The 23814-nt window shown below is 41.8% G+C and overlaps 2 protein-coding genes across 5 annotated transcripts in view; one reads left to right on the top strand and one right to left on the bottom strand.

The window, feature by feature from the left end:
- FRMD5 (FERM domain containing 5) overlaps positions 1-7699 on the top strand; it is a 347282-nt gene extending 339583 nt beyond the window's left edge. The window contains exons 11-15 of one of the 3 annotated variants that reach the window (XM_036282185.1): positions 74-148; positions 710-778; positions 1684-1790; positions 6326-6669; positions 7550-7699. In XM_036282185.1, coding sequence (XP_036138078.1) covers positions 74-148; positions 710-778; positions 1684-1790; positions 6326-6669; positions 7550-7624 — 670 coding nt within the window. In that variant the 3' untranslated portion in view covers positions 7625-7699. Of the gene's footprint in view, positions 1-73; positions 149-709; positions 779-1683; positions 1791-6325; positions 7251-7549 lie in introns of those variants that run through there. The other 2 variants (XM_036282182.1, XM_036282177.1) reach the window with 2 other exon arrangements.
- Positions 7700-10433: 2734 nt separating this feature from the next.
- WDR76 (WD repeat domain 76) overlaps positions 10434-23814 on the bottom strand; it is a 58064-nt gene continuing 44683 nt past the window's right edge. The window contains exons 13-14 of one of the 2 annotated variants that reach the window (XM_036266247.1): positions 23297-23514; positions 10434-10495 (exon numbers count right to left, since the gene is read on the bottom strand). In XM_036266247.1, the coding sequence (XP_036122140.1) occupies positions 10455-10495; positions 23297-23514 (259 nt within the window). In that variant the 3' untranslated portion in view covers positions 10434-10454. Of the gene's footprint in view, positions 10496-22249; positions 22318-23296; positions 23515-23814 lie in introns of those variants that run through there. The other variant, XM_036266238.1, reaches the window with a different exon arrangement.

Genomic DNA, 23814 nt, shown 5'->3' with positions numbered 1-23814 from the left:
GGAGCGGGAGCGCTGTGTTCGCCTGTGAGGCAGCCACGGGCCGTCTGTCACACTGGACTTTGCCTTGCTGCAGGCTGGAGAAGTCAAGCCAAGTCCGCACAGTGTCCAGCAGCAATTTATTCTTTAAAGGGAGCCGGTTCCGATACAGGTAAATAGTGACAGTAAGTAACCATTATGAACCTATTTTCATGCCCTTCTCTCCAGAACAGTGGCTCAGTGGTCCTTGTCCTTGAGAACAAAGAAACTGGGAACCTCCAGAAAAACCCGAAGTTCCCATCAAATTCTGTCTCCTAACCCTTTGAATGTTCTTTCCTTCCCTGCAGCTGTGTCTGTAGGGTTTTTAATGAGTACCTTCTCGTCCTGCCCTTACAACAGCAGCACAATAAAAGCTGTAACAGTCATTCTTCTCATGTCTGTCTAAAGATTCCCTTTTTTGCAATATTTTTGGAACATGCTGGACAATGAGCAATCATTCCTAAATGAAAATGAAAGATCCCAAAGACTCCAAATAGCGAGCTCTCTAAGATCAGCTGTTGGGACACCTCAGAACTTTACCCAGCAAGCAAGCTCTCCTCAGTGGCCTAAACATTGGGAAGGAGTAGGCCACAGAGGCCATTTCCCAGTTCAGCCAAAGTAATCTGAGATCTTGGAGAGGAGCCCGTCCTGGAACACTGTCTCATTTCTTACTGTTTTATTATACTGTTTACAGTGGCCGAGTTGCAAAGGAAGTAATGGAGTCAAGTGCCAAGATCAAAAGGGAGCCACCGGAAATCCACAGGTAGGCTGCCAGGGGCTTCCCCTAAAAGCAGTTCCAGCTCAGATCCTGGAATCTCAGAAGAGCCAGCAGTTTGAGTAATGTGAAGATTCTGGCCACAATGGCTCCCAAACAGGGCAGGAGAACAGGGCAGGAGGGGTGAAGAGACTCATCTCGGCCAAAGGCGTGGGAAACCATCTGACCCTGTTACCCCTGAGTCTGGATGGAGAACGAGGGACAGTGGGCTACTGCAGACACTACGTCAGATCCAGGAGCCACCTTCCTGAGTAATTCTCTGCTGTCCTCCCAAGCCCTGAAATAGGTCATACAACATGGAGGACATGTCCAAGCAGCAAGATTTCATTGGTTGTGGAATCAGTTCATTACAGAAAGCCAGGGATAGCCCTACACCAGTCTTACTGCATGTAAACTAGTTTTGCAATCCATGCTTCATGCATACATTTCCAGAAACCCATTTTCTAGAGCCCGATGAGACCCAGAAAGAATATGATTGGCCAAGAGAGCTTGGGTTTGTCAAGCCTGACCTCTGGAAATGGGAGCATTACTACCTGCCCCTTCACACACAGGCCCCTGCCACCAGCCGCCTCCTGCTGGAAGTCAGGGGAGGCTGCATATCCATCTTTGGGAGCACTGATCCTCCTGGGGCACTGCTCCCTGACCATCCTGCCCGAGACCACTGCACCGCTGCCACACTAAAGCAAGGTTCAGTGGTTCTGGGATGTAGGGAGGTGGATGAGTTTACAGCAGTTGTCTCTGACTGGGATCCAGGGACTAAAGGCCAAAGGCAGGCATTAAAATTTTTTGGAAAAAAAAAACTGCCAGGCAATTCTTGTAGCCACTACTCAACTGTGAGTCCTGACCACAGCTCCATGCACTGAGCTAACAGTGTTCTTTTTCTTTAACCTCAGAGCTGGGATGGTTCCCAGCCGCAGCTGTCCCTCCATAACCCATGGCCCAAGGCTGAGCAGTGTCCCCAGGACCCGGAGAAGAGCTGTTCACATCTCCATCATGGAAGGTAAGCATGAGCTCTGGAGATGACCACAAGTTTTTCCACATTGTAACTTGGACCTGTCCCTCTCAGGGACCATGAAAAGAAGTGAATTTGCATTAGAGACAGCAGCAGGTTTCACCCAGTACATGGGAACACCAGCTGGCTGTCAGGGGAAAGGGAATCCCATCCAGCCCTGCTGAGCTGTAATCCAGGAGTGGGTTGTAGACCTGAGAGTATCTGGGGTAGACCTTTTGGGAAATGCTGTGTGTGGGATCTACCAGGTTCCATGCAGTTCTGAAATTGCTTTCCATCAAGAGGCTTTTCACTTATTTTCCAGATCTGACCAACTGCCACAGCATAAATGATCAGGGTAGCTGAGGCAGTTAACCAAAAAATAAAAACTCTTGGTTCTGCCCTGGCCAGTTTGGCTCAGCGATTAGAGCATCGGCCTGCGGACCAGAGAGTCCCAGGTTAGGTTCCCACGAAGGATACATACCTCGGTTGCAGTTTGTCCCCAGCCCCGGCTGGGCTCGTGTGAGTGGCAGCTACTCGATGTGTCTCTCTCACATTGATGTTTCTCTCTCTTTCTTCTTCCCTCTCTCCCTTCCGCTCTATCTGAAGATAAATGCAAAAAAGTGTCCTTGGGTGAGGATAAAAAAAAAAAAAAACTCTTGGTTTTGAAGCATTCCAGTAACTGCGACCACCTTTAACTTCAGTGGTAGGAATCTGCCTTCTTGCTACCTAACTTCTTTAACATTGTCTTAGGAAACCCAATATACCCATCTCTCTCAACCCTTCCCTCCCTGTGGAGGAGGGAGAGACAAAACCTGTGTATGTTGAGAACTAGATCCCCCAGCAACCTCTTGTCTCTGGGTACTTAACCCTGTTAGGAGACTTGGAATAGCACCCTCTTGCTTTGTCCCTGACCCAGCTTGCCCTGCAGGCTGGATACAGGTGTAAAATTGTTTTTATTCCCGATGGTGGTGGATTTGTAGGACCTCAGATCTCAACCAGCAGGATTATTTCAAACCTGTTTCTGTCTTGAAGGCTGGGGAGGGAAGGCCTTTTGTCCTTTCTGCTTGTTAATGAAAATGAAGAATGACTCCGGTTAGGAAGTGCCTTGATCATCTGAGTATCTTGGTTGCTCCATTTGTTAAAAAGGGACACCTTCCTTGCCATGGGTTGCAAGGAAGCTGATATATGTAGAAGCACTTTAAGGGGATTAAAGCACGTACTGGGCAGGCAAAGAGCCCTGGTAGGGAATTCCAAGATGAGATTTAAATCAAGAGCTCTGCCACGTACTTTCTGGGGCAGGCTGCTCAGCCTCTCTGAGCCTGCTGCCCCCAGTGGAGAGTGAGGTGTGAATGTGGAAGGTGCCTTGTAAACTACCAAGTATAATCACTGTGCAAGGTATGTAATTACTGAGGTCTGACCATCACCAGACACAACATCTTGAGTCTATCTTCCCATCATGCTGAGCAGGACTGAGTAGGGCTCATACTATCCCTCTTCTTTTGAGGTGTTCATCTCAGGAAAATTGTATGATTTTCCTCTCCTTTTTTGAAGAAACGTAACTTTCTCTCCTCCGGGTCCCCTCTTCCAATCCACCCTGAGGCTGAAGACACCAGGTTCATCCCACCAGGATGGGACACAATGCATTTTCAGCCCCAGAGCCACTCCGCCCAAAGCCTTTGTAGCTCCACACCCTGGACTTTCTGGTACAGCTCTGATCCCATACCCTCAGAGATTGTTCCCCTCCCTCTCTGTCCCTCACCCTCCGAGAGGTCAAGGGCCCTTATACGGGCTCAGGGAAACAGCTACAGGCTGGGGAAGCATTACTTTTTATGGCTCTAAGTGCTTCTGCCTGGATCCAGTCCCCAGATAACAGGGGCCTCTCAGAGCTGTTCCTTCCCTGCAGCTCAGCCTGCTCTGAGGCTCATGGGGCTGACTTCTCTCAAGCCCAGGAAAGGGCTACTACAGCCTGAGATCGGCAAAAATCCTTTGTCCCTAGTTGGTTTTCCATCATTTCCCTCTGGTATCTCCCTGCCTGGCTGGTTTCCATGAAGAGATCAGCTGGTTTCCACTGAAGAAGTATCTGCTTTCCTGGCCACCATGGGGAAGAGTCTGATTAAGATTCACACCAGAGTCCACGTTCAGCTCCGGTTGACTAATCACTGCCTTCGACCCCTGAGCGTGCGCATCCTGAGGATGGGGCCCCGGCTCCAGGGTAGGCTCCTGACCACTGTGCCCCCCAGCCCACTGGGAGCTGCCTCTGGGCAAGGCAATCTTCCGGAGCACCTCCAAGGTAAAAAAAAAAAAAACAGTCCTCTGTTTTGCTGTGACACTCACCTAGATCCCACCCGCAGCACCCACCCCATCCTCCCAGAATAACAGGTTTGATGAAGGTGTGAGGCAGGTGGTGGTTTACAGTGAAATCTGAAGTTCTATAGAGGGCTAACCTGACACAGGAATGATACAGGTGAGGTCTGTTGAGGGAACAGAAGACTAACATTTACAGAGTAATTCTATCAGACACTACTAGAAATGCTTATGTATCCATTATCTTGTTTACTGAGAGCACCAAAAATTCAATATAATGTGGCTTCCGGTGTCCCTGATCTGTTCTTTCTGATGCCACAACCTTTGCCTCTCTCCTTGCCCAGCTTAGGGCAAAATTGTAGGCCAGGCCAAGCTTGCACTGAAGTGACTTCTGGTTGCTAAGCTGGTCGTACTTTGAAAGCTCTGGCAGTCAGAGCTGTCCTTGTGAGGGGACAGCCCCTTGAAAGTGTGTGAGATGAGCTGTGCAAGGGGTGCTGAGGTTCCAGAGAAAAGGAGTGGCTGGGAAAGGAGCTGAACCAACACCATGCGTGATTAGGGCCCCATTACACAGTCCTAGGCACACAATCCCCACACTGCGCACACACTCGGGGAAGTCAGGGAGGACTACGAGGGAAATCAGAGAGCTCACAGGAGCATAGAGAGCTCTGGAACAAAGGACAACATTATTGCACAACAATTTCTTGGGCAATTAGAACCTAAATCTAAGAAAGGTGCAGGCAGTTGACTTAATTCATCCTGTCCCACTCCCCGGGACATGTAACTACATGATCATTAGCACCATAAAATAGATACTTGGATTTTCTCCTTGCCTTTACCATTAACGACCAACTACATGACTTTAGGAAAGTTCTGTAACCTCTCACCCTCACTACTTCGTGGAGTTGTTGAAAGATAAAATCAAAGTGCTTTAAAAAGTTTAAACTGTTATACAAACATAAGATGTTCACATAGGAACAAACAAATACAGCTAGGACCATAAGGAGCTTCTGCAAGTAGAAGTTGAGAGCTTCGGCAAATATACTAATGGTGAGGTGATGGTACAGGTGGGTAACGGGCTGCCATCGCCCCCACCTCTTGTTCATAACCCAGACTTCAGGGTTCATTCCTCTGGAGAATCCTTAACTGTGCCTGTGTTGAGATGGGCTCCAGCAGGTGAGGTAGGCAGGCTGCCTGGGTGTAGATGGCTGTGCCACCAGGGAGCCAAGGGAAGATGCAGCACACTTCTAGAAGGCAGGAGCCTTTTAGGAGACCTTCAAGCTTCTGAAGCTAGCCCTGAACCAGAAAGCTCCCTAATCAGCTCAGGTTAGGTCAAGTCTTTCCCTGTCTGGGAATCTGGTTCGGTCTGGGGCAGTCAGGGTCAACTTTAGAGCAACAGAAGGCCACAAAGCCAAGGAGAGCCACTCTGGCACCAGCAAGATGGCCAGGAGTGGGAAATGCAGATGCTGAACCTGAAACAAGAAGCCAGCACTGTGATGTGAGCCACTCGGTGACTCAGCCCAATCCTCTGGCCTAGGTGGCTGCTGTTTTTCCTAGAATGAGAAATGTTCCATCTGGGAAAGTAGAGAGATAATGGCTAAAGTTAGGGGCCACAGACCCTTTCTCCTAACAAATGTAAGAGAATTTCCCCCTCACCCAACAAGATCTTCTCAGAGTCCACTCTGTACTCTGCAGTGTCTAAAATAGAGACGCTGTCAGCCTGTTCTGGACCTGGATCATTCTAAGGTGAAGAGAGAGGGAGCTGGCCAGGGCTACTCCCCCTGTCTGTATCAGAGAGTGCTTAGGAAGAACAGATAGGGTTTTCACATCCCACAAGGTCAGGACAGCTAGAACTGGGAGGCGGAAGAGACCTGTAGCAATTGCAGAAATCTAAAAGTTGGCCTCATGAGCACAAGGAGTTGCATGCTAGGTTGTTAAAAGGACACTAAGCTCCAGAATCAGTATTAGGTGAGGCCCAGTTAGGCACGAGAGTCTTATCCTCCCCATTCCTGCCTCTCAAGGCCCTCAGCCCAAGAGACAAACCTGAGCTTCCCTACCATGGCCCAAGCTCTCAAGGGATAGTCTGCAATTCAGATTCTTTCAAATTGGGGCTAAAACCAGGCCCAGGAAATCAGAGGCAGGAATGGCACAATCTTTAACAAATGTGGCCAAAACCATAAGCAAAAAGAGAAAAGGTGTGCACTAGGACAGCAAGCCTACTCATGTTCCTTTTGCCTTTCCAGGCCTAGAGTCCCTTCGGGACAGTGCCCATTCCACCCCGGTGCGTTCCTCTTCTCATGGGGACACCTTTCTGCCTCACGTGAGAAGCAGCCGGGCAGACAGCAATGAGCGAGTCGCCGTGATTGCAGATGAGGCCTACAGCCCTGCAGACAGTGTGCTGCCCACCCCTGTGGCTGAGCACAGCCTGGAGCTGATGCTGCTTTCCCGGCAGATCAATGGGGCTACCTGCAGCATCGAGGAGGAGAAGGAGTCTGAGGCCAGCACCCCAACTGCTGCAGATGTGGAGGCCCTTGGGGGAGAGCTGAGGGCCCTATGTCAGGGGCACGGCAAGCCAGAGGAAGAACAGGTGAATAAGTTTGTTTTAAGTGTCCTCCGTTTGCTCCTTGTGACCATGGGACTCCTCTTTGTTTTGCTCCTACTCCTGATCATCCTTACCGAGTCTGACCTAGACATTGCCTTTTTCCGCGATATCCGCCAGACCCCCGAATTTGAACAATTCCACTATCAATACTTTTGTCCCCTCAGGCGATGGTTTGCCTGCAAAATCCGCTCAGTGGTGAGCCTGCTCATTGACACCTGAGAAGGCATGACTCCTCCTAATAACTAGCCAGGTGGACCAAGGAGCCCGGCTACCCATTCCCAGCAATGGGACCCATCGCGGAACCATCGGCACATGTACCAAGTCCTCCTCTCATGACTCCAAGTCCACAGCCTAGGAGGGTTGTTTCCCAGAAGAAGAAAGGGATAGGCTCATGCCCTGTCCAAACAAACTGGGAAAGCTCATTTTCTTCAGAGGTTCTCTCAAGAAAGGCTCGGCGACTCTGTCTCATTCTCCCAATTTGCAGGATAACTTTTGGTTTTGAATTTTGATTTTTCATAGATGTGTATTATTTTGAAAGTATCAAATAAAAATAATTTATTTTATTACTGATTATCACAGTAGTGTCACCTAGCAGATGGGACACTAGCTGAAGACTAGAGAATTGTCGTGTATTCTGCAGGAGCTCGCCTGCGGGGCTCCAGGAGGCTCATCGTTGCAGCCTCAGTGGGGCAGACCAGGGGTCTGGACAGTAGAGACTGTCTAAGTTTTCTTGCCAGACAGAGCTTTTGAAAAAGTAAACATCCATGTAGAATGATTAAATGGAAAGTTGCTTCTTATGATGGTCTGAGTTGGATTTTCTTTTCCTTTTGTTTTTTTGTGTTTCTTTTTTTTCAAATCTGAGCAGAGTGGGCATCTGAAGGGACCACCGCTACAGCAGCAGCAGCAGCAGGGGTGGGGTAAGTCTGTCCCCTTAGACTAGATCCTAGTGGGCATCGCCAGTTTTGTATAATGAACTCTGACTTCTGTGATTTTTTTCTGAAGAACCTCAAGACTCTTATAGTGCTCCACAGGCATTAGAAGAATTCAGTGGTACCAGAGATAGGACTGTCAGAAATGTTGGACAAAATGTAGTTCACTGAAACCAGAGCTAAGGTACCTGGGAGACTGCTGAGATTCAGAGAGCCGTGCTTATTTTGTACAACCCCTTGAAAAAAAAAAAAAAAGACTATTTCAATTTCTATTTTAACAACAAAATGTTATTTTCTTATCAATTCATATTTTGTTTTTACTTTATGGATTAAGAAAATAGAGCCTGATGAACTAAATGATGCAAGAAAGAAACTGATCCTGAGAATAAAAAGCTTCAGAAAATAGAATTCCAAGATCAACAAACAGCCTTGGAAGGGACCAGGAAAAGAATCTCTTTAAATAGGAATTCTAAGAGATGCCTACCAAGAAAGAAGGTGAATGTGGCAGAGCCCAACACTTAGGTGTAGAAATACTGCCCCCTAGGGTCATCCTCTGCATCAGGAAAATAAAAGTAGGAAACCGCACTTGCCACCCTTGCTGAGGAAGTGGTGGAGGCAGTGCAGAAGCGCAGGAGTGGGGTCTGGTCCGAGGCCCAGTAGCTATTATAAACACACACACAAGATCTTGTTTTCATCTCAGGGAGAGATTTCTAAGTCATCTGGGGCCTGTGGACTTATTTAAGGATAGTCAGTGGACAGTCCCTGGGACCTACACAACAAGGGAGCAACTGCTAACACCTTATGATGTTGTGCAGCCCCAAATGCAGAACAGAATGAGTCACTTTTAGATTTGTTCACCCCTAGTTTGTCCTGAGATGACAGAACCATGTCCATGTATAGAATGCAACAGCCTTGGAATAAATGGAGTTTTTCTTTTGGAGGGGAGGTGGAGGGGTACATAATTTTAAATGCTCTTTCATCTAGACCAGGGGTGGCAAACTTCTGCAAGGTGCCAGATAGTAAATTTTTTTTTTTTTTTTTGGTTTTGTGGGCCATACTCTACGGCAACTATTGAACTCTACCATCGTAGCACAAAAACAGCCAATACATAAATAAAGGAGCATGGCTGTGTTCCAATACATCTTTTTATTAACAGAGTGAGCTGAATTTGGCCCATAAGCCATTAATTTGCCAACCCTGACCTATACAATAAAACTGCTCCTTACCCTGATGTTATCAAAAGAGAGTCCGCTCTGTTCCAATTCCTGACATGTACTAAAGATCCAGGACCATTTCCCAGTGGAGGCACTAGGGTTGCTTGCTTAAAGGGTGCTCCCACAACCAACCAGCAAAGAGGTGTCTGGTGCCAAGATGAGCAAGACCAAGTACTGGAATGTGAAAACACGGCCAGAATCTAAGAACGAAAGGCAGATTGTCTGATCATTTCCATACCAGCAACAATTTGGGCAGAATTATAAACATCTATTTACCAAGTGACAAGACAAATTGAGGGAGATCTTAGTAAAGATTAGGGATCACTTAGAATCAACTAGCCACTGCCACTTGCCATCTACACAGGAAAAGCTTTATTTAGTACAGAACTAAAGTGAAAAAAGTAGACTTGGAGATGAAAAGGCTGTCAGGAGATAGGGGGCTGGTTTTAACCTGGATATCTACTGTCTTATGCAACATAGCAGATTACCTTTTAGTGTAGTGTTCCTACCTCAGTCTGTAGAATATGGTGTTTTTATGCAGTGAGTGATAGTCTCGACACTGACCATTCATAGTCACATTAAAGAAAGATGCAGTATCCCATTTCCTGGTTCGTTACTTGTCTAGAGTTCTAACAGTACAATAGTCCATACCAATTCCAAAAGCTGGATTTTTCTCTCTGAATAGAAACTTTCAGGTTATTTTTTTTTCCAGGGCTTATCCCAGAAAATACAGATAGAAAAGTTTCCTTCAATTTGCTTTTCAAATAGTGCTTGAATAACAGCCCTCCTTTGTTGGTGACTAGTCTTTTTTGTTATCTCCTCATCATTAAAAATTGTTCAAGTTTTTAACCTGATTTTACTGTGTTCCACTATGTCTCCCATTTTCTCTCAATTAGTTTGATCTCACTGTAGAAAAAAGCAATGATTTCCATAGCTTCATCTGTCAGAGGAAATAAAACTCTTAGTACTGCATCTTTAAGCAGTAGAGGGTAAACTACCTGCAAATGTGAATTTCTTAGTTTCATTAAAAAATATATAGTGGTTAACCTTTCGTGTGCCAAAAATTCTAAGTTACATTTTCCTTCAAAGCAATGTACTTTTTTCTACATATTCAGTATGTAGTTAGCATAAACTCATTGGTGCCATGAAAATTATTTTTAAACTTAAATAAATATTTAAATATCATAGTAGAGTGGACTTTTTTTTAACTTATATCCTGTCTCACTTCATCTTCAAAGGTACCAACACAGACAAAACAATACCAGTGGGATTAAAACAGCTGACTGCCATTCACGATTAGAATCAAAATAATCAGCTAGGCCAGTATGGCCCAGTATTTGAGTATCAACCCATGCACCAAGAGGTAGCTGGTTCTATCCCCAGTAGAGGGTGTGTGGAAGGCAGCTAATCCATGTTTCTATCTCCCCCTCTCTCAAAAAAATAATATATTTAAAAAATAATAATCATTTTGCTTATAGCCCTCCCCTAAAGTCTATTAGAAGCTATAAGTGTGAAATAATTTTAAAGAAGAATTATACCTCTTTTTTCTGATGAGGAAAACCAAGAAGTGATTTTCCCAAGGTTACATACTCTTAGAGCCCAACACAGATCCTAGATAATCCAGCTTCTAGACCAGCTTCAAATAAGCGGGAGAACAGAAAACACTTCCTATGAAAGGAACAGAATATCACCACTACAGTAACAAACCTCATATTTACAACTTACAAAATACGTTCCTATGACATTATCTCACCTGATCATGTGACCATCACTCTGGCTGCAAAACTGGTAATGGTCTTCTAAATTTCATGAGGATAAAAAGTGAAACTAGGGTCCATTGTGCTAGCCTATTATCTTACCTTCCTGTCTTCAATTCTACCTGCCCTCCAACCCTCCATTCTGCTGCTGATCACCTTCATAAAGCACTAATGAAATTATGTCACTTAGCTTCCAAATTTTCAGAGGTTCCCATTTACCTACCTATAAAATGATACCTATGCCCTGTCCCCAGTGCAAAGGTGTTTTAAGAGTCTTTGTTTAAAGTGATCTGAAGAATAAAAAGCAAAAGAAGAACCAATGGATGTTTGTGGTTTCCCAGATCCTACAGATTTACAGCAGCCACCCTTTTTTGGATAACTATGCACATACCCTTTCAGGGCCCTAGAACCCACTCTCTCTGCTTAGGGTTCCTCAACCATAACCAAGCCCCTCTGCATCTGACACACTTCTGGTTTTAGTTCATGAACATACTTCCTTTACCCACCCCTACAACTTGCTGATTGAATGGCAAAAGACACAATTAAAACTTTGCTTTTGCATAGCTTTCATTTTAGGAAAAGATACCTTAAAATGTTTTATTCTTCACTCTGTGTAACTCTTATCTTCTTCACAAAATTCCACCTTTTCATTTGAAAATCCAAACATTTACAGCCAAATGAACCAGGATATTGTTCTCTGCTGTCTTGGAACTAAAACTCAGTTCTAGCCATCAATACCATACTAAGAAAGAAACATTTTAAAAAAGATCTCTTTGTATTTAAAAAAAAAAAGTACTAAGTCAAAAGGGACAGCCTAATAGGACACCTAAGTTTTTAGAATCTGAATTAGAGGGCCTATATTTCTTGTTCTTGGATTTTTTTTTCCCTTTGTTGGTTTTAGAGAGAGAGGAAGGGAGAGAGAGAGAGACAGAAACATCGACGAGAGAGAGAACATTGATTGGCCGTCTCCTGCATTCTCCTCACTGGGGATTTGGCCCACAACCTGGGCATGTGCCCTGACCGGGAATGGAACTGGTGACCTCTTAGTGCATGGGTCAACGCTCAACCAGTGAACCACACTGGCCAGACTGTCTCTAGGATTTAATATAAAAGACAGAAGTGTCTGCCTCCCCACCTTCCCATGTATTGTATATTTAATGAAAGGATTTAAATCTTTGTATCCATAGCCCTAAGCTTCCCTGTTTTCCAGAGAACCTTTGCAAAGTCTTCACTGTGGAAAAAAATTCAAAGGCCAAAATACTAAAAAAGGACTTAAACAACTCAGATTCTATCAATTCCTAATCATTTATCTGTCTCCTAGACTGACCAAGTCTGTCCATCCAAAATTAGAACTGTCTCCTTCCTCGTTTAAGTAAAAAAAAAAAAAAAACATCAAAAAAGCACCAGTTATATCAAAAAAATAACTCAGGTGGAATTCAGAACTTATACACTTAAGAGATCTCATAAAGGCCAACTTACCAAAAGGGTTTATCCTAAAGGGAGAGAAAGCAATTATAATACATGAATAATTACAGAGCCACAAAGCTTTAAGCAAGTATCTGGGAGAAATACCTTTCACCACAGACGGTAGTTAAAGGGTATCCTAAGGGAGACAATATTCTTTTATGTGCTTTCTAGAGTTAAACAATTACTCCATTACAGAATTTATCACTGAATAACAAGACCCCACTCACTCTCTTTCCCTCCTGCATTGCCTCAAGAAGACAGAACTCTATTAAGTGGAATTAAATATAAATAGCAGTTTATGAAGTTACAATGGCAAAAGAAACCACTAAAGTGAAAAAAATCAAAAGTTTGCTAACATTTATTGCAGAAGCCAGCCAATTATCTCCAATGCCTAAATGATGGCACTAATCTGAGAGTTGTTTTTGGGGGAAAAAAAACAGCCCTGGCCAGTTTGGGTCAGTGGTTGAGCATCGGCCTTCAGACCAGAGAGTCCCGGGTTCAGTTCCCACTAGGGGCACGTACCACACACACACAAAAAAAAAACAATCCCCATAGAACTAGCCACTCTAGAACCTGTGAAATTAAGTGGTGTAGAAAGGGAAAGGAAGCCAAAAGGCTTTGTTCACTATTTCAAAGACAGTTTAAATATAACTCAACCTCACATAGCTGTACTTTCCATTTCATAAATATTTCCACCTCACTTATAAATTTCTGTACTCACCACCCAGCCAGTGTAACTCAGTAGTTAAACTTTGACCCATACACCAAGAGGTCGCCGGTTCGATTCCTGGTCAGGGCACATGCCCAGGTTGTGGGCCAAATCCCCAATGGGGAGCATGCAGGAGGCAGCCAATCGATGTTTCTAACTCTCTCTCCCTCTCCCTTCCTCTCTCTCTCTAAAAAAAATAATAATAATAATAAAGAAAAACGTTTTTTTTTTTAATTTCTGTACTCATCACCAAGAAAATAGAGAACTATTCCTTATAAATACCCACAACCTGTTAGTAAACTAAGCCTCAAAACACTTGGATTTTAATTACAGAGAAGGAAATTATTTAGGGGGGGAAAATGTTCTTTAAGGAAATTATACATGTCCATTTATGTGATATACAATTATGAGAAGATAGTATTTTCTCTTACAATTCAAACATTGCTGCCCTGGCCAGTTTGACTCAGCAGTTAGAGCGTCGGCCTACAGTCCAGGGGGACCCGGGTTCGGTTCCCACTAAGGGCACGTACATCGGTTGCAGTTTGTCCCTGGCCCTGGCTGGGTCATGCGGGTAGCAGCCATTCGATGTTTCTCTCTCTCTTCCTCTCTCTCCCTCCCACTCTATCTGAACAACAACAACAAAAAACATTGCTGAAGCTATTAACAATAGCCTTTCAATAGGATTTTGGCAATAAAGAACAATGAAAAAGTTGGATAGGTAATGTCACACAGTAACATCAGTCACTGATTTAATATCTCCACTTCCAATTAAGGCACATTCAAATTGCCATAACTTCTGAAAATATGTATTTTTATGAAGAATTGACAAAAGTGGTGTTTCATAACATTTCCCCAAAATATGGATAGGAATGAAGTTATTCACTTAACAGGCTATTGAGCCTCATAGAGAATTTAAAGACAGGGTCAGATAAGGCTCTCTGGGACCCTCTAAGGAGGAGCTTTCACTTCTTTAACCATGACCCACAGTACCACAGTAATAAACACATCTTATATCAGAATATACATATGCATATACATGTACAAATGTGTATGCATATGCAACTGTGTCACAAAACAATACTCATTCTGTTTTCTATTCTTTATTATTTCTTTCCTTTTCATTTTTTGAATGCTGGTCAAGGCCACTAAGCTGTGAGTAGCTACAACCCATGGTCTGGAAAACCTCACAATGGATTGATTACAGGGATCGGGCAAGGAGCCCTGGGATTCCTTAGCTATATCTCAGGAGCCATCTAGAAGAGGAACAGGGAAGGGGACAGTACAAACAGACCCAGGCCCTGCCCAAGTGAACTAAATACTCACAGAAATTATTTTAGAAGTTCATATAAGATTTAATTTAGAGATGGGAGCAAAGTGTGCTTGGTTAAAAAAAGCTTAAGTTTCAAATCACTGAGTTAAATGACCCTCAGGACCCTTGCAGTGTGTGAGTCTAGAAATAAATATTCACTCCAAACTATAAAACCATAAACCTATATGTCACTATAGAATCAAAACCATATTGGAAGTCAGCATCATGGTGGAGTGAGAGAACCCCTTTGTTTCTCACCTTAAATTTACAACAAGTCAAACAACTATAGCTCAACAAAGGATCCTCTGCTCAACATAAAAAATGTCTGAAAGATCCACACACTGGGACATCTGAGGGTGAGTGCACAGGAACTAGCAGGGGAGACAGGTCCAGGGGAAGGACCAAGACGACCCACAGGCAGTTTGTTACCCACTGCAGCTCCAGCAAGCACAGTAGCAGAGAAGTCGGGCTGCAGCCCTCACACTATAGCCTAGAACATAAGAGGGGCAAAAGCAATTTCTCTCTGGGAAAAAGCATTTCCCTTCCCCACTCCCCATCCTGGCAGTCACGGACAGAAGTGGCAGGGGAGCAGAGCCAAGAGACCATGAACTTGCCCTCCCTGTTCCACACTCCCCAGCAGAACCCAGCAAAGAAAGCTAAGCCACCTCAAGTAGTATAGAGAAAAGAAAGTACCCTACTATCAACCTGCTGTATTGTTAAAAGCAAAACAGTAGCTAAACAAGAAAAGTGTTTACTACTTCCATGTGCTGGCAGAGAAACAATCCATCAAATACCATGAACAATCAAGCTAAATTGGGAGCACAGAAAGAAAATGGAAAGTCTCCAGAAATCAAATTCAAAGTCATGGAAAACAGTGATTTACCTGACAGAGAATTCAAGATTGCAATTATGAAGATACTTAATAATATACAAGAAAACTCAGAGAGGAAGTTCGTAAGTTCAGAAATAAAATCAATAAACAAAAGGAATACTTTACCAAAAAGACCAAAACTAAAAAGGAACCAAACAGAAATTCTGAAGCTTAAGCACTCAATAAAGATGATGAGGAATGCACTAGAGAGCACTGGAAATAGAGCAAACCAGATGGAAGAAAGAATTAGCAAGCTTGAAGATTAAAAACCTAGAAATGACTCAGGAGGGAGAACTGAGAGTTAAGAGAAATGAAAAGAACTCTACAAAAACTATCTGACTACATAAAAAAGAGCAATATAAGGATAATAAGTACACCAAAGGAGAAGAGAGGAAAAAGGGAACAGAACACCTATTAAACAAATAATTGAGAACTCCTCAAACCTATGGAAAGAACTGGATTTTAAAACATAACTTACCAGAACACCTATTTATATAAATGCAAAAAGACCTTCTCCAAAACACATCTTATCCAAACTGTCAAAAATCAATGACAAAGAATTCTCAAAGCAGCCAGAGGAAAAAAGACTAACCTACAAAGCCAACCCCATTAGATTATAACCAGGTTTCTCAGTAGAAGCATTACAAGACAGGAGTGGAAGGAAATTAACAAAATATTGAAAGAAAGAAAACATCAACCAAGGATAATATATCCAGAAAAGTTATCCTTTTTAGATAAGAAGGAAAAATAAAGGCTTTCTCAAATAAACAAAAACAGAGAATTTACCACCAGAAGACAGACCAGCATTACAGAATTGTTTAGAGGAGCTCTTCTACCAGACACACAGAAAGACAATGGTATACAAAACTTTGAGTAAGATCACTAACAGAAGAAGGCAACAACAAAACTACTTCAGAATAGGATACTAAACACTTAATTATAACAAAGTTAAAGGGGAATGAAAAGGGTGGGCAATAAAAAAATACTGCAATTTGATCACAAATGTACAACATAAAAAAGGATAATTTGTGACAAAATCATCAAAAGGCAGGAGGAAACGAATCAGAAGAAAAAGCACTATTTTATGTACAAGAAATGTTACAAACGTAATAGTAACAACAGAACAATAATCCATAGCTGAGACAATAACCATTAAAAAAAAAAGAGAAGACAGCCCTGGCCAATTCAGCTCAGCAGTTAGAGCGTTGGCCCATGGACCAATGAGATCTGGGTTCAATTCCGGCCAAGGGCACATGCCTCAGATGCAGTTCCTCCCCAGCCCTAGTTGGGGTCGCGTGGGAGGCAACCAGTCGCTGTCTCAACCAGTCGCTGTGTGTGTCTCTCTCTCCCCCTCTCTCCTAATCTGTCTGAAAGATAAATGGAAAAATGTCCTCAGGTGAGGATAAAAAAAAAAAGAAGACAGAAAAATAATCATAGAAAACTGCAAAACTAAAACAGACAAAATCACAGGGGAAGAGACACAATGGAGATACAGAACAACTAGAAAACAAAGATAAAATGGCTGTAAGTCCTGCTCAGCCACCACCACGATAGCCAGTTACAGTAGCTGGCCCAGTGGGCTGAGCCAGAGTGAGCAAGATCCTGCGGGTGCTGTGTGGAAAGATGGAGAACCAGCTACGCTGCAGTCACTGCCACAGCTCCTTCTACTGTACAGCAAGGAGCACCAGCACCAGGACCGGAAAAAGTGCAAACTTGGTGAAGGAGCCCTGGGCTATGAGCAAGGGCACCTCGTGACACCCGCCACCACCATGGCCCAGGCCCCCTGGGGCCAGTTCAGTCCTGGCTTGGGGTTGTGTAGGAGGCAACCAGTTGATGTGTCTCTCTCACATTGATGTTTCTCTCTCTCCCTCCCACTCTACCTGAAGATAAATAGAAAAATATCCTCGGCCCAGGCTGGTTTGGCTCAGCGGTTAGAGTGTCGGCCTGCAGTCCAGAGAGACCCCGGGTTTGGTTCCTGCTAAGGGCATGTACCTCAGTTGCAGTTTGTCCCCAGCCCTGGTTGGGTCGTGAGGGTGGTAGCCACTCGATGTGTCCTTTTCACGTTGATGTCTCTCTCTCTCTCTCTCTCTCTCTCTCTCTCTCTCTCTCTCTCTCCCTCCCTCCCTCCCTCCCTCTCTATCTGAACAAAAAAATAAAAAAATGTCCTTGACTAAGGATAAAAAAAAGAAAAGAAAAGAAAAATATCCTCGGGTGAGGATTAAAAAAAAAGTCAGTGACCAGAGGGAAGCCATGGTTGCTTGTTATCCAGGCACTGGAACAGGATATGTACATCATGTTGATCATCCAAATGGAGATGGAAGATGTATGACATATATATATTATATTAATAAAGACTAGGATGCCAAGGTGAGAAAGGTGGTGGTTGAACTAAATAAACCTTCTCATTAAATCAGTAACATGTCACCTGGCCAGTGTGGCTCAGTGGTTGAGCGTCAACCCATGCACCAAGAGGTTGCCAGTATGATTTCCAGTCAGGGCACATACCCAGGCTGTAGGGGGCATGCAGGAGGTGGCCAATTGATGTTCTCTCTCATCAATGTTTCTCCCTCCCTCTCCATTCCTCTCTCTAAAATCGATAAAGAAAAAAAATTGTTTTAATAAATCAGTAACTTGTCTTATAGAGACTTTGATCCAGCAATACCCCACTTCACCTACAATAAATGTTGACACTATTTGTTAACTTGTAGCTACAAATAAATGGGATAAAAAAAAAAATAGACAACCAGTTGGCATTTTAATAAGGAAACAGAAACAACTTTTTTGTGTTGCCATAGATTTGACTGTGTGGCTTTGTAATGCATTACTAACTCCAAACCTATGATTGCTTATAGGAAGAATATAAGCTATCAACTGAAAATGGTATTTACATATGGACATGAAATAAGTGCCCTAGGTAGAAATGTTTCATTCTTGCCCAGCCGGTGTGGTTCAGTGGTTAAGCATGGACCCATGCACCAAGAGGTCGCTGGTTCAATTCCCAGTCAGGGGCACATACCCAGGTTGTGGGCCCAATCCCCAGTGGGGGCATGCAGGAGGCAGCCATTCAATATTCTCTCTCACATCAATGTCTGTCTGTCTGTCTGTCTCTCTCTTTCTCTCTCTCTCCCTCCTTCCCTCCCTCCCTCATTTTCTCCCTCCCACTCTATCTGAAAATCAATGGAAAATTATCCTCAGGTGAGGATTAAAAGAAAAAAAGTAACAAGAGAGAATGGACATTTTATAATGATAAACGGGATTAGCTCATCAAGAAGACATAACACTTATCAATATATATGCACCTAACCTGGGAACACCCAAAACACAAAGCAATTACTAACAGACCTAAAGGGAGAAACTGACAAAAATATAATTACAGTAGGGACCTGAATACCCCATTGACAGCCAACAATGGATAGATTATTCAGACAGAAAGTAATAAAGAAATAGCCTTAAATGACATATTAGACCACCTGGACGTAATCAATATTCATAGAACTTTCCATCACAAAAGAACAGACATTCTTCTCAATTGCACATGGAACTTTCTTAAGGGTTGACCATATGTTAAGGCACAAAACTAGTCTTAATAAATTTAAGGTTGAATTCATACCAAGCATATTTTCTGACTACAATGGTATGAAAATGGGAATTAAATACAAGAGAAGCTGAAAAAAACAAAAATGTGGAAATTAACATGCTACTGAACAACTATTAAGTCACAGAAGAAATGAGAGATCAAAAGATACCTAGAGAAATGAAAATAAAAATATGACATACCAAGCCCTGGCCAGGTGGCTCAGTTAGCTAGAGCATCATATTATACACCAAAAGGTTTCAGGTTCAGTTCCTGGTCAGGGCACATGCCTAGGTTGCAGGTTCGACCCCAGTCGGGGCAAGGACAGGAGGCAACTAATCAATGTTTCTCTCACATTGATCTCTCTCTCTCTCTCTCTAAAAATCAGTAAAACATATCCTAGGGTGAGAATAAAGTAAGTATATAAATAAATAAACAAACAAATACCAAATTTGTTGGGATGCAGCAAAAGCAGTACCAAGAGAGAAGTTCATAGCATTACAGGCCACCTACCTTCAGAAACAAGAAAAATCTCAAATAAGTAATCTTACCTTAAAGAACTAGAAAACAAACAAACAAACAAAGCCCAAAGTCAGAAGAAGGAAATGATAAAAATCAGTGTGGAAATAAATAAAATAGAGAACAAAATGACAATAGAAAAAATTAATGAAACAAAGAGCTAGTTCTTTGAAAAGATAAAATTAACAAACTCCAAGGTATACTCACTAAGGAAAAAAAAAAGATTCAAATAAATAAAATCAGATATGAAAGAGAAGTTACAATGGACGCCACAGAAATACAAAAAAAAAAAAAAATTATACAAGAATACTACAAAAAGCAATATGCCACTAAATTCAATAATCTATAAGAAATGGACAAATTCTTAGAAATACACAGTAATCAAAAACCTCCCAAAAAACAAAAGTCCATGACAAGACAGCTTCACTGGTGAATTCTACCAAACAGTCAGAGATTTAATACCAATCCCCCTCAACCTATTCCACAAAATTGAAGACAAGGAATACTTCCTAACTCATTTTACAAGGCCACCATTACCCTGATACCAAAACCAGGAAAGGACAACACAAAAACAAACAAAAAAAAGAAAATTACAGCCAATATCTCTGATGAACTCAGATGCAAAACATCCTGAACAAAAAATATTAAGTCAAATACAACAATACATTAAAAGGATCATACATCATGATCAAGTGGAATTCATTCCAGGGATGCAAGGATGGTTAAACATCTGTAAATCAATCAATGTGATATACCACATTAACAAAATAAAAGATAAAAATCATAAAAGCATATCAATAGATACAGAAAAAGCATTTGACAAGACATAATATCCATTTATGATTAAAACACTCAATAAAATGGGTACAGAAGGGAAGTACTTCAACATAAAGGCCATATATGATAAACGTTCAGCTAATATCATACTCAATGGTGAAAAAATGAAAGCTTTTCCTCTATGATCAGGAAAAAAACTAGGACGCTCCCTCTTACCACTGTTATTTAACATAGTACCAGAAGTCCTAGACAGAGTAATTGGACAAGAAAAATAAATAAAATGCATCCAAATTGTGAATGAAGAAGTAAAATTGTCACTACTTGGAGATGACATGATTATATATATATAGAAAACCCTAAAAACTCCACCACAAAACTATTAAAAACAATACATAAATATAGCAAAGTTGCAGGATACAAAATCAATATACAAAAATCTGTTGCATTCTTATATACTAACAAAACAATAACAAGAGAGATGAAGAAAACAATTCCATTTACAATTGCAATAATAAGGATAAAATATCTAGGAAAAACTTAACAAAGGATGTGGAGGACCTATACATAGAAAACTACAAGACGTCAAAAGAAACTGAAGAAGACAAAGAAATGGAAAGATATTCTGTGTTCATGGATTAGAATAATTAACATTGTTAACATGGTCACATTATCTAAAGTAATATACAGATTTAAAGCAATCCCTAGCCCGGCCAGTGTGGCTCAGTGGCTGAGTATCGACCCATGCACCAAGAGGTCACCAGTTCGATTCCCGGTCAGGGCACATGCCCAGGTTGTGAGCCAAATCCCCAGTGGGGAGCATGCAGGAGGCGGCCAATCAATGTTCTCTCTCATTGATGTTTCTCTCTTTTTCCCCCTCTCCCTTCCTCTCTCTCTAAAATGAATAAAGAAAAAAAAATTTTTTAATAAAATAAAATAAAGCAATCCCTAGCAAAATCCCAATGGCACTTTTCACATAAATAGAACAAACAAAAAACCCTCAATTTGTATGGAACCACAAAAGACCCCAAATAGCTAAAGCAATTATGAAAAAAAAAAAAAGAACAAAGCTGGAGGTATCATACTCTGAGTTCAAACTATACTACAAAGCTACAGTAACCAAAACAGTATGGTATTGGCAGAAAAACAGATACAGAGATCAATAAGACAGAAGTTAGAGCCCAGAAATAAATCCACACATACATGGGCAACTAATTTTCAACAAAGGAGCCAAAACTAACGATGGAAAAAACAAAGCCTCTCAATAAATAGTTTGGGGAAAACTGGAAAGCCACATGCAAAAGAATAAAATTAGACTGCTATCTGACACCATACACAAAATCTAACTCAAAATGGCTTAAAGACTTGAACATAAGACCTGAAACAATAAAATACACAGAAGAAAATACAGACTCTAAACTTAAAGACATTGGTCTCAGAGGGTTGTTTGTGAACTTGACTCCAAAAGCAAAGGAAATAAAAGCAAAAAATAAACAAACATGACTAAATCAAACTAAAAACCTTCTGCATCAACAAAACAAAAAAAATGACCAAATGAATGGGAGATTTTTTTCAAACAACACCTCTGATAAGGGACTAATATCCAAAATATATAAAGAACTCATACAACTCAACATCCAAAAAAATAAACAATCCAACTGAAAAATAAGCAGAGGTTCTGGCCAGGTGGCTCAGTTAGTTGGAGTGTCATCCCGTATACCAAAAGGTTGTGAATTTGATTCCTAGCCAGGGCACATACCTAGGCTGCGGGTAGATACCTGGTCAGGGCGCATACGGGATCAATGTTTCTCTCTCATATTGATGTTTCTCACTCCCTCTGTCTCTCCCTTCCTCTCTAAAAATCAGTAAAACAGGTACAGGAAGCAATTAACCAAAGAACATACAGGCATATATAACCCAGAACACAGACAATAACTTGGGGAAGGCCTTGTGTGGGGCAGGGGTTGAGTGGAGAGGGGCAAAAAGGGAGAAAATGGAAGACATCTATAATACTGTTAACAATAAAAATAAATAAATAAACAAAATCAGTAAAACATATCCTTGGGAGAGGATTTTTTTTAAATGGGCAGAGGACTTGAATATGCAATTTTTTAAGGAAGACATACAGATGGCCAACAGATATATAAAAAGATGCTCAACATCACTAGTTATAAGGGAAATGCAAATCCAAACCACAATGAAGTACCAACTGACACCCATTAGCATGACTATTATCAGTAAGACAAGAGCTAACAGTACTGGACAAAACAAGAAAATGGAACTTTCACACACGCTGGTGGGAATGTAAATTGGCACAGCCACCATGAAAAACAGCTTCCTCAAACAATTAAGAATAGAGCTACCATAAGACCCAGCATTCCCTCTTTTAGTATCTACCCAACAAATTTGAAAACAATTATTTGTAAGGATATATGTACCCCTCTGTTCACTGCAGCATTACTCACAATTGCCAAGATGTAGAAACAATCTAAATGTCCTTTGACAGAACCCTGGAGAAAGAAGATGTGGTAAATATGGCATAAGTTTTTATGCTCAGCCATAAAAAACATGCGATATTGCTAGTTGCAACAACATGGATAGATCTTGAAAGTATCATGCTAAGTGAATTAAGTTGGATGGAAAAGGAAAAGAACCATATGATTTCACTCATATGTGGGATATAAAATAAAAAGCAACAAACAACCCAGCCAGAGTGGTTCAGTTGGTTGAGCATCATCCTGTGCACCGAAGTGTTGCCAGTTCAATTTCCAGTCAGAGCACATACCTAGGTTTCAGGTTCGATCCCCAGTTGGGGTGCGTGTGAAGGGTAGGTAGCCAAATGATATTTTTCACATCAATGATTTTCTCTCTCTCTCTCTCCCCCCTCTAAGCATGTCCTCAAGAATTAAAAAAAACACACACAAAAAAACACTCATATATATAGACAACAAAATGGTGGTTATAGTGGTTACCAGAAAAGAGGGGCTGGGGAAGAACAAAAAGGTAAAGGAGGTCAAATATATGGTGATGGAAGGAGACTAGACTTCAGATAGTGAGCACACAATAGAGTATACAGATGTGGTAGTATAAAAACGTATGCCTGAAACTTACATATTGTTGTTATTAACCAATGTCAACCCAATAAATTTTTTATAAACCATATCATTAGTCCACAAAAGCTTTTAATACTAATCAGTCAAAGCTTTATAGTTGATAATGTTACAACTTCTCAATATACTGCCTGATTAAAGTGCTGAAGGCAACACAGCCTCCCTCAAATTTCCTCCCCATTCTGTAGAAAAAAATCTCCAAGGCTTCTCCTTCACTAAAAGTACAGTTAGTTGGAGTGTCATTCTGCTCATAGTTCCTATTAATAAAGCAATTTATATTTGCCAAATAGACACTAATTAATTTGAACAAATTGGTATTACACCAAAACCCAGCAACTTTCTTAATTCATAAAAACATGTATCTTCCCACTGGAATTACCTCCAGCCAAAATATACCGAGTTGGGTGCATAGCATTGATGGAACACACAGAGGCAAGGCATTCTCCACTAAGAAAACAATGCACCCACTTTCCTGTCTCATGGAAGATTTCCACCTGTCGTGGATGGGCCATGCTACCAACTATGACACAGTCTTCTTGTTTAGGGTCCCACACAGCTTGGAACCTGGCCAGCCATCGCCCAGTAATGGTGTTGTGCCTAGTAAGAAAAAAACAATTTTTTTAAAGACAGTAAGTGTTAAAAATAACTCAAAGTAGTTATGGGCAGAGAGTAAAAAATGGCATTGCTCCTATATGCTGATTTTCTCTGCCAAGTTTCTTCTCTTTAAGTTACTAAGTTACCATCAACCTAATCTCATCCTTCCTTCAAGACTTAAAACTCAAGACAGAGACAATGTCTTCTGTATTTTTTAATCTTCAATGCTAAGTACAGTGGTTTGTTCTCAGTGGATGGTCACTATGTGGCTACTGAAATGGCACCTTTTTTGTTTACTATTTC

The sequence above is a fragment of the Molossus molossus genome, unplaced genomic scaffold, assembly GCF_014108415.1.
Source record: "Molossus molossus isolate mMolMol1 unplaced genomic scaffold, mMolMol1.p scaffold_m16_p_1, whole genome shotgun sequence".
Lineage (NCBI taxonomy): Eukaryota > Metazoa > Chordata > Mammalia > Chiroptera > Molossidae > Molossus > Molossus molossus.
Note: the sequence above shows the minus strand (reverse complement) of the source record. Positions and strands in the feature narration are given on the sequence as shown.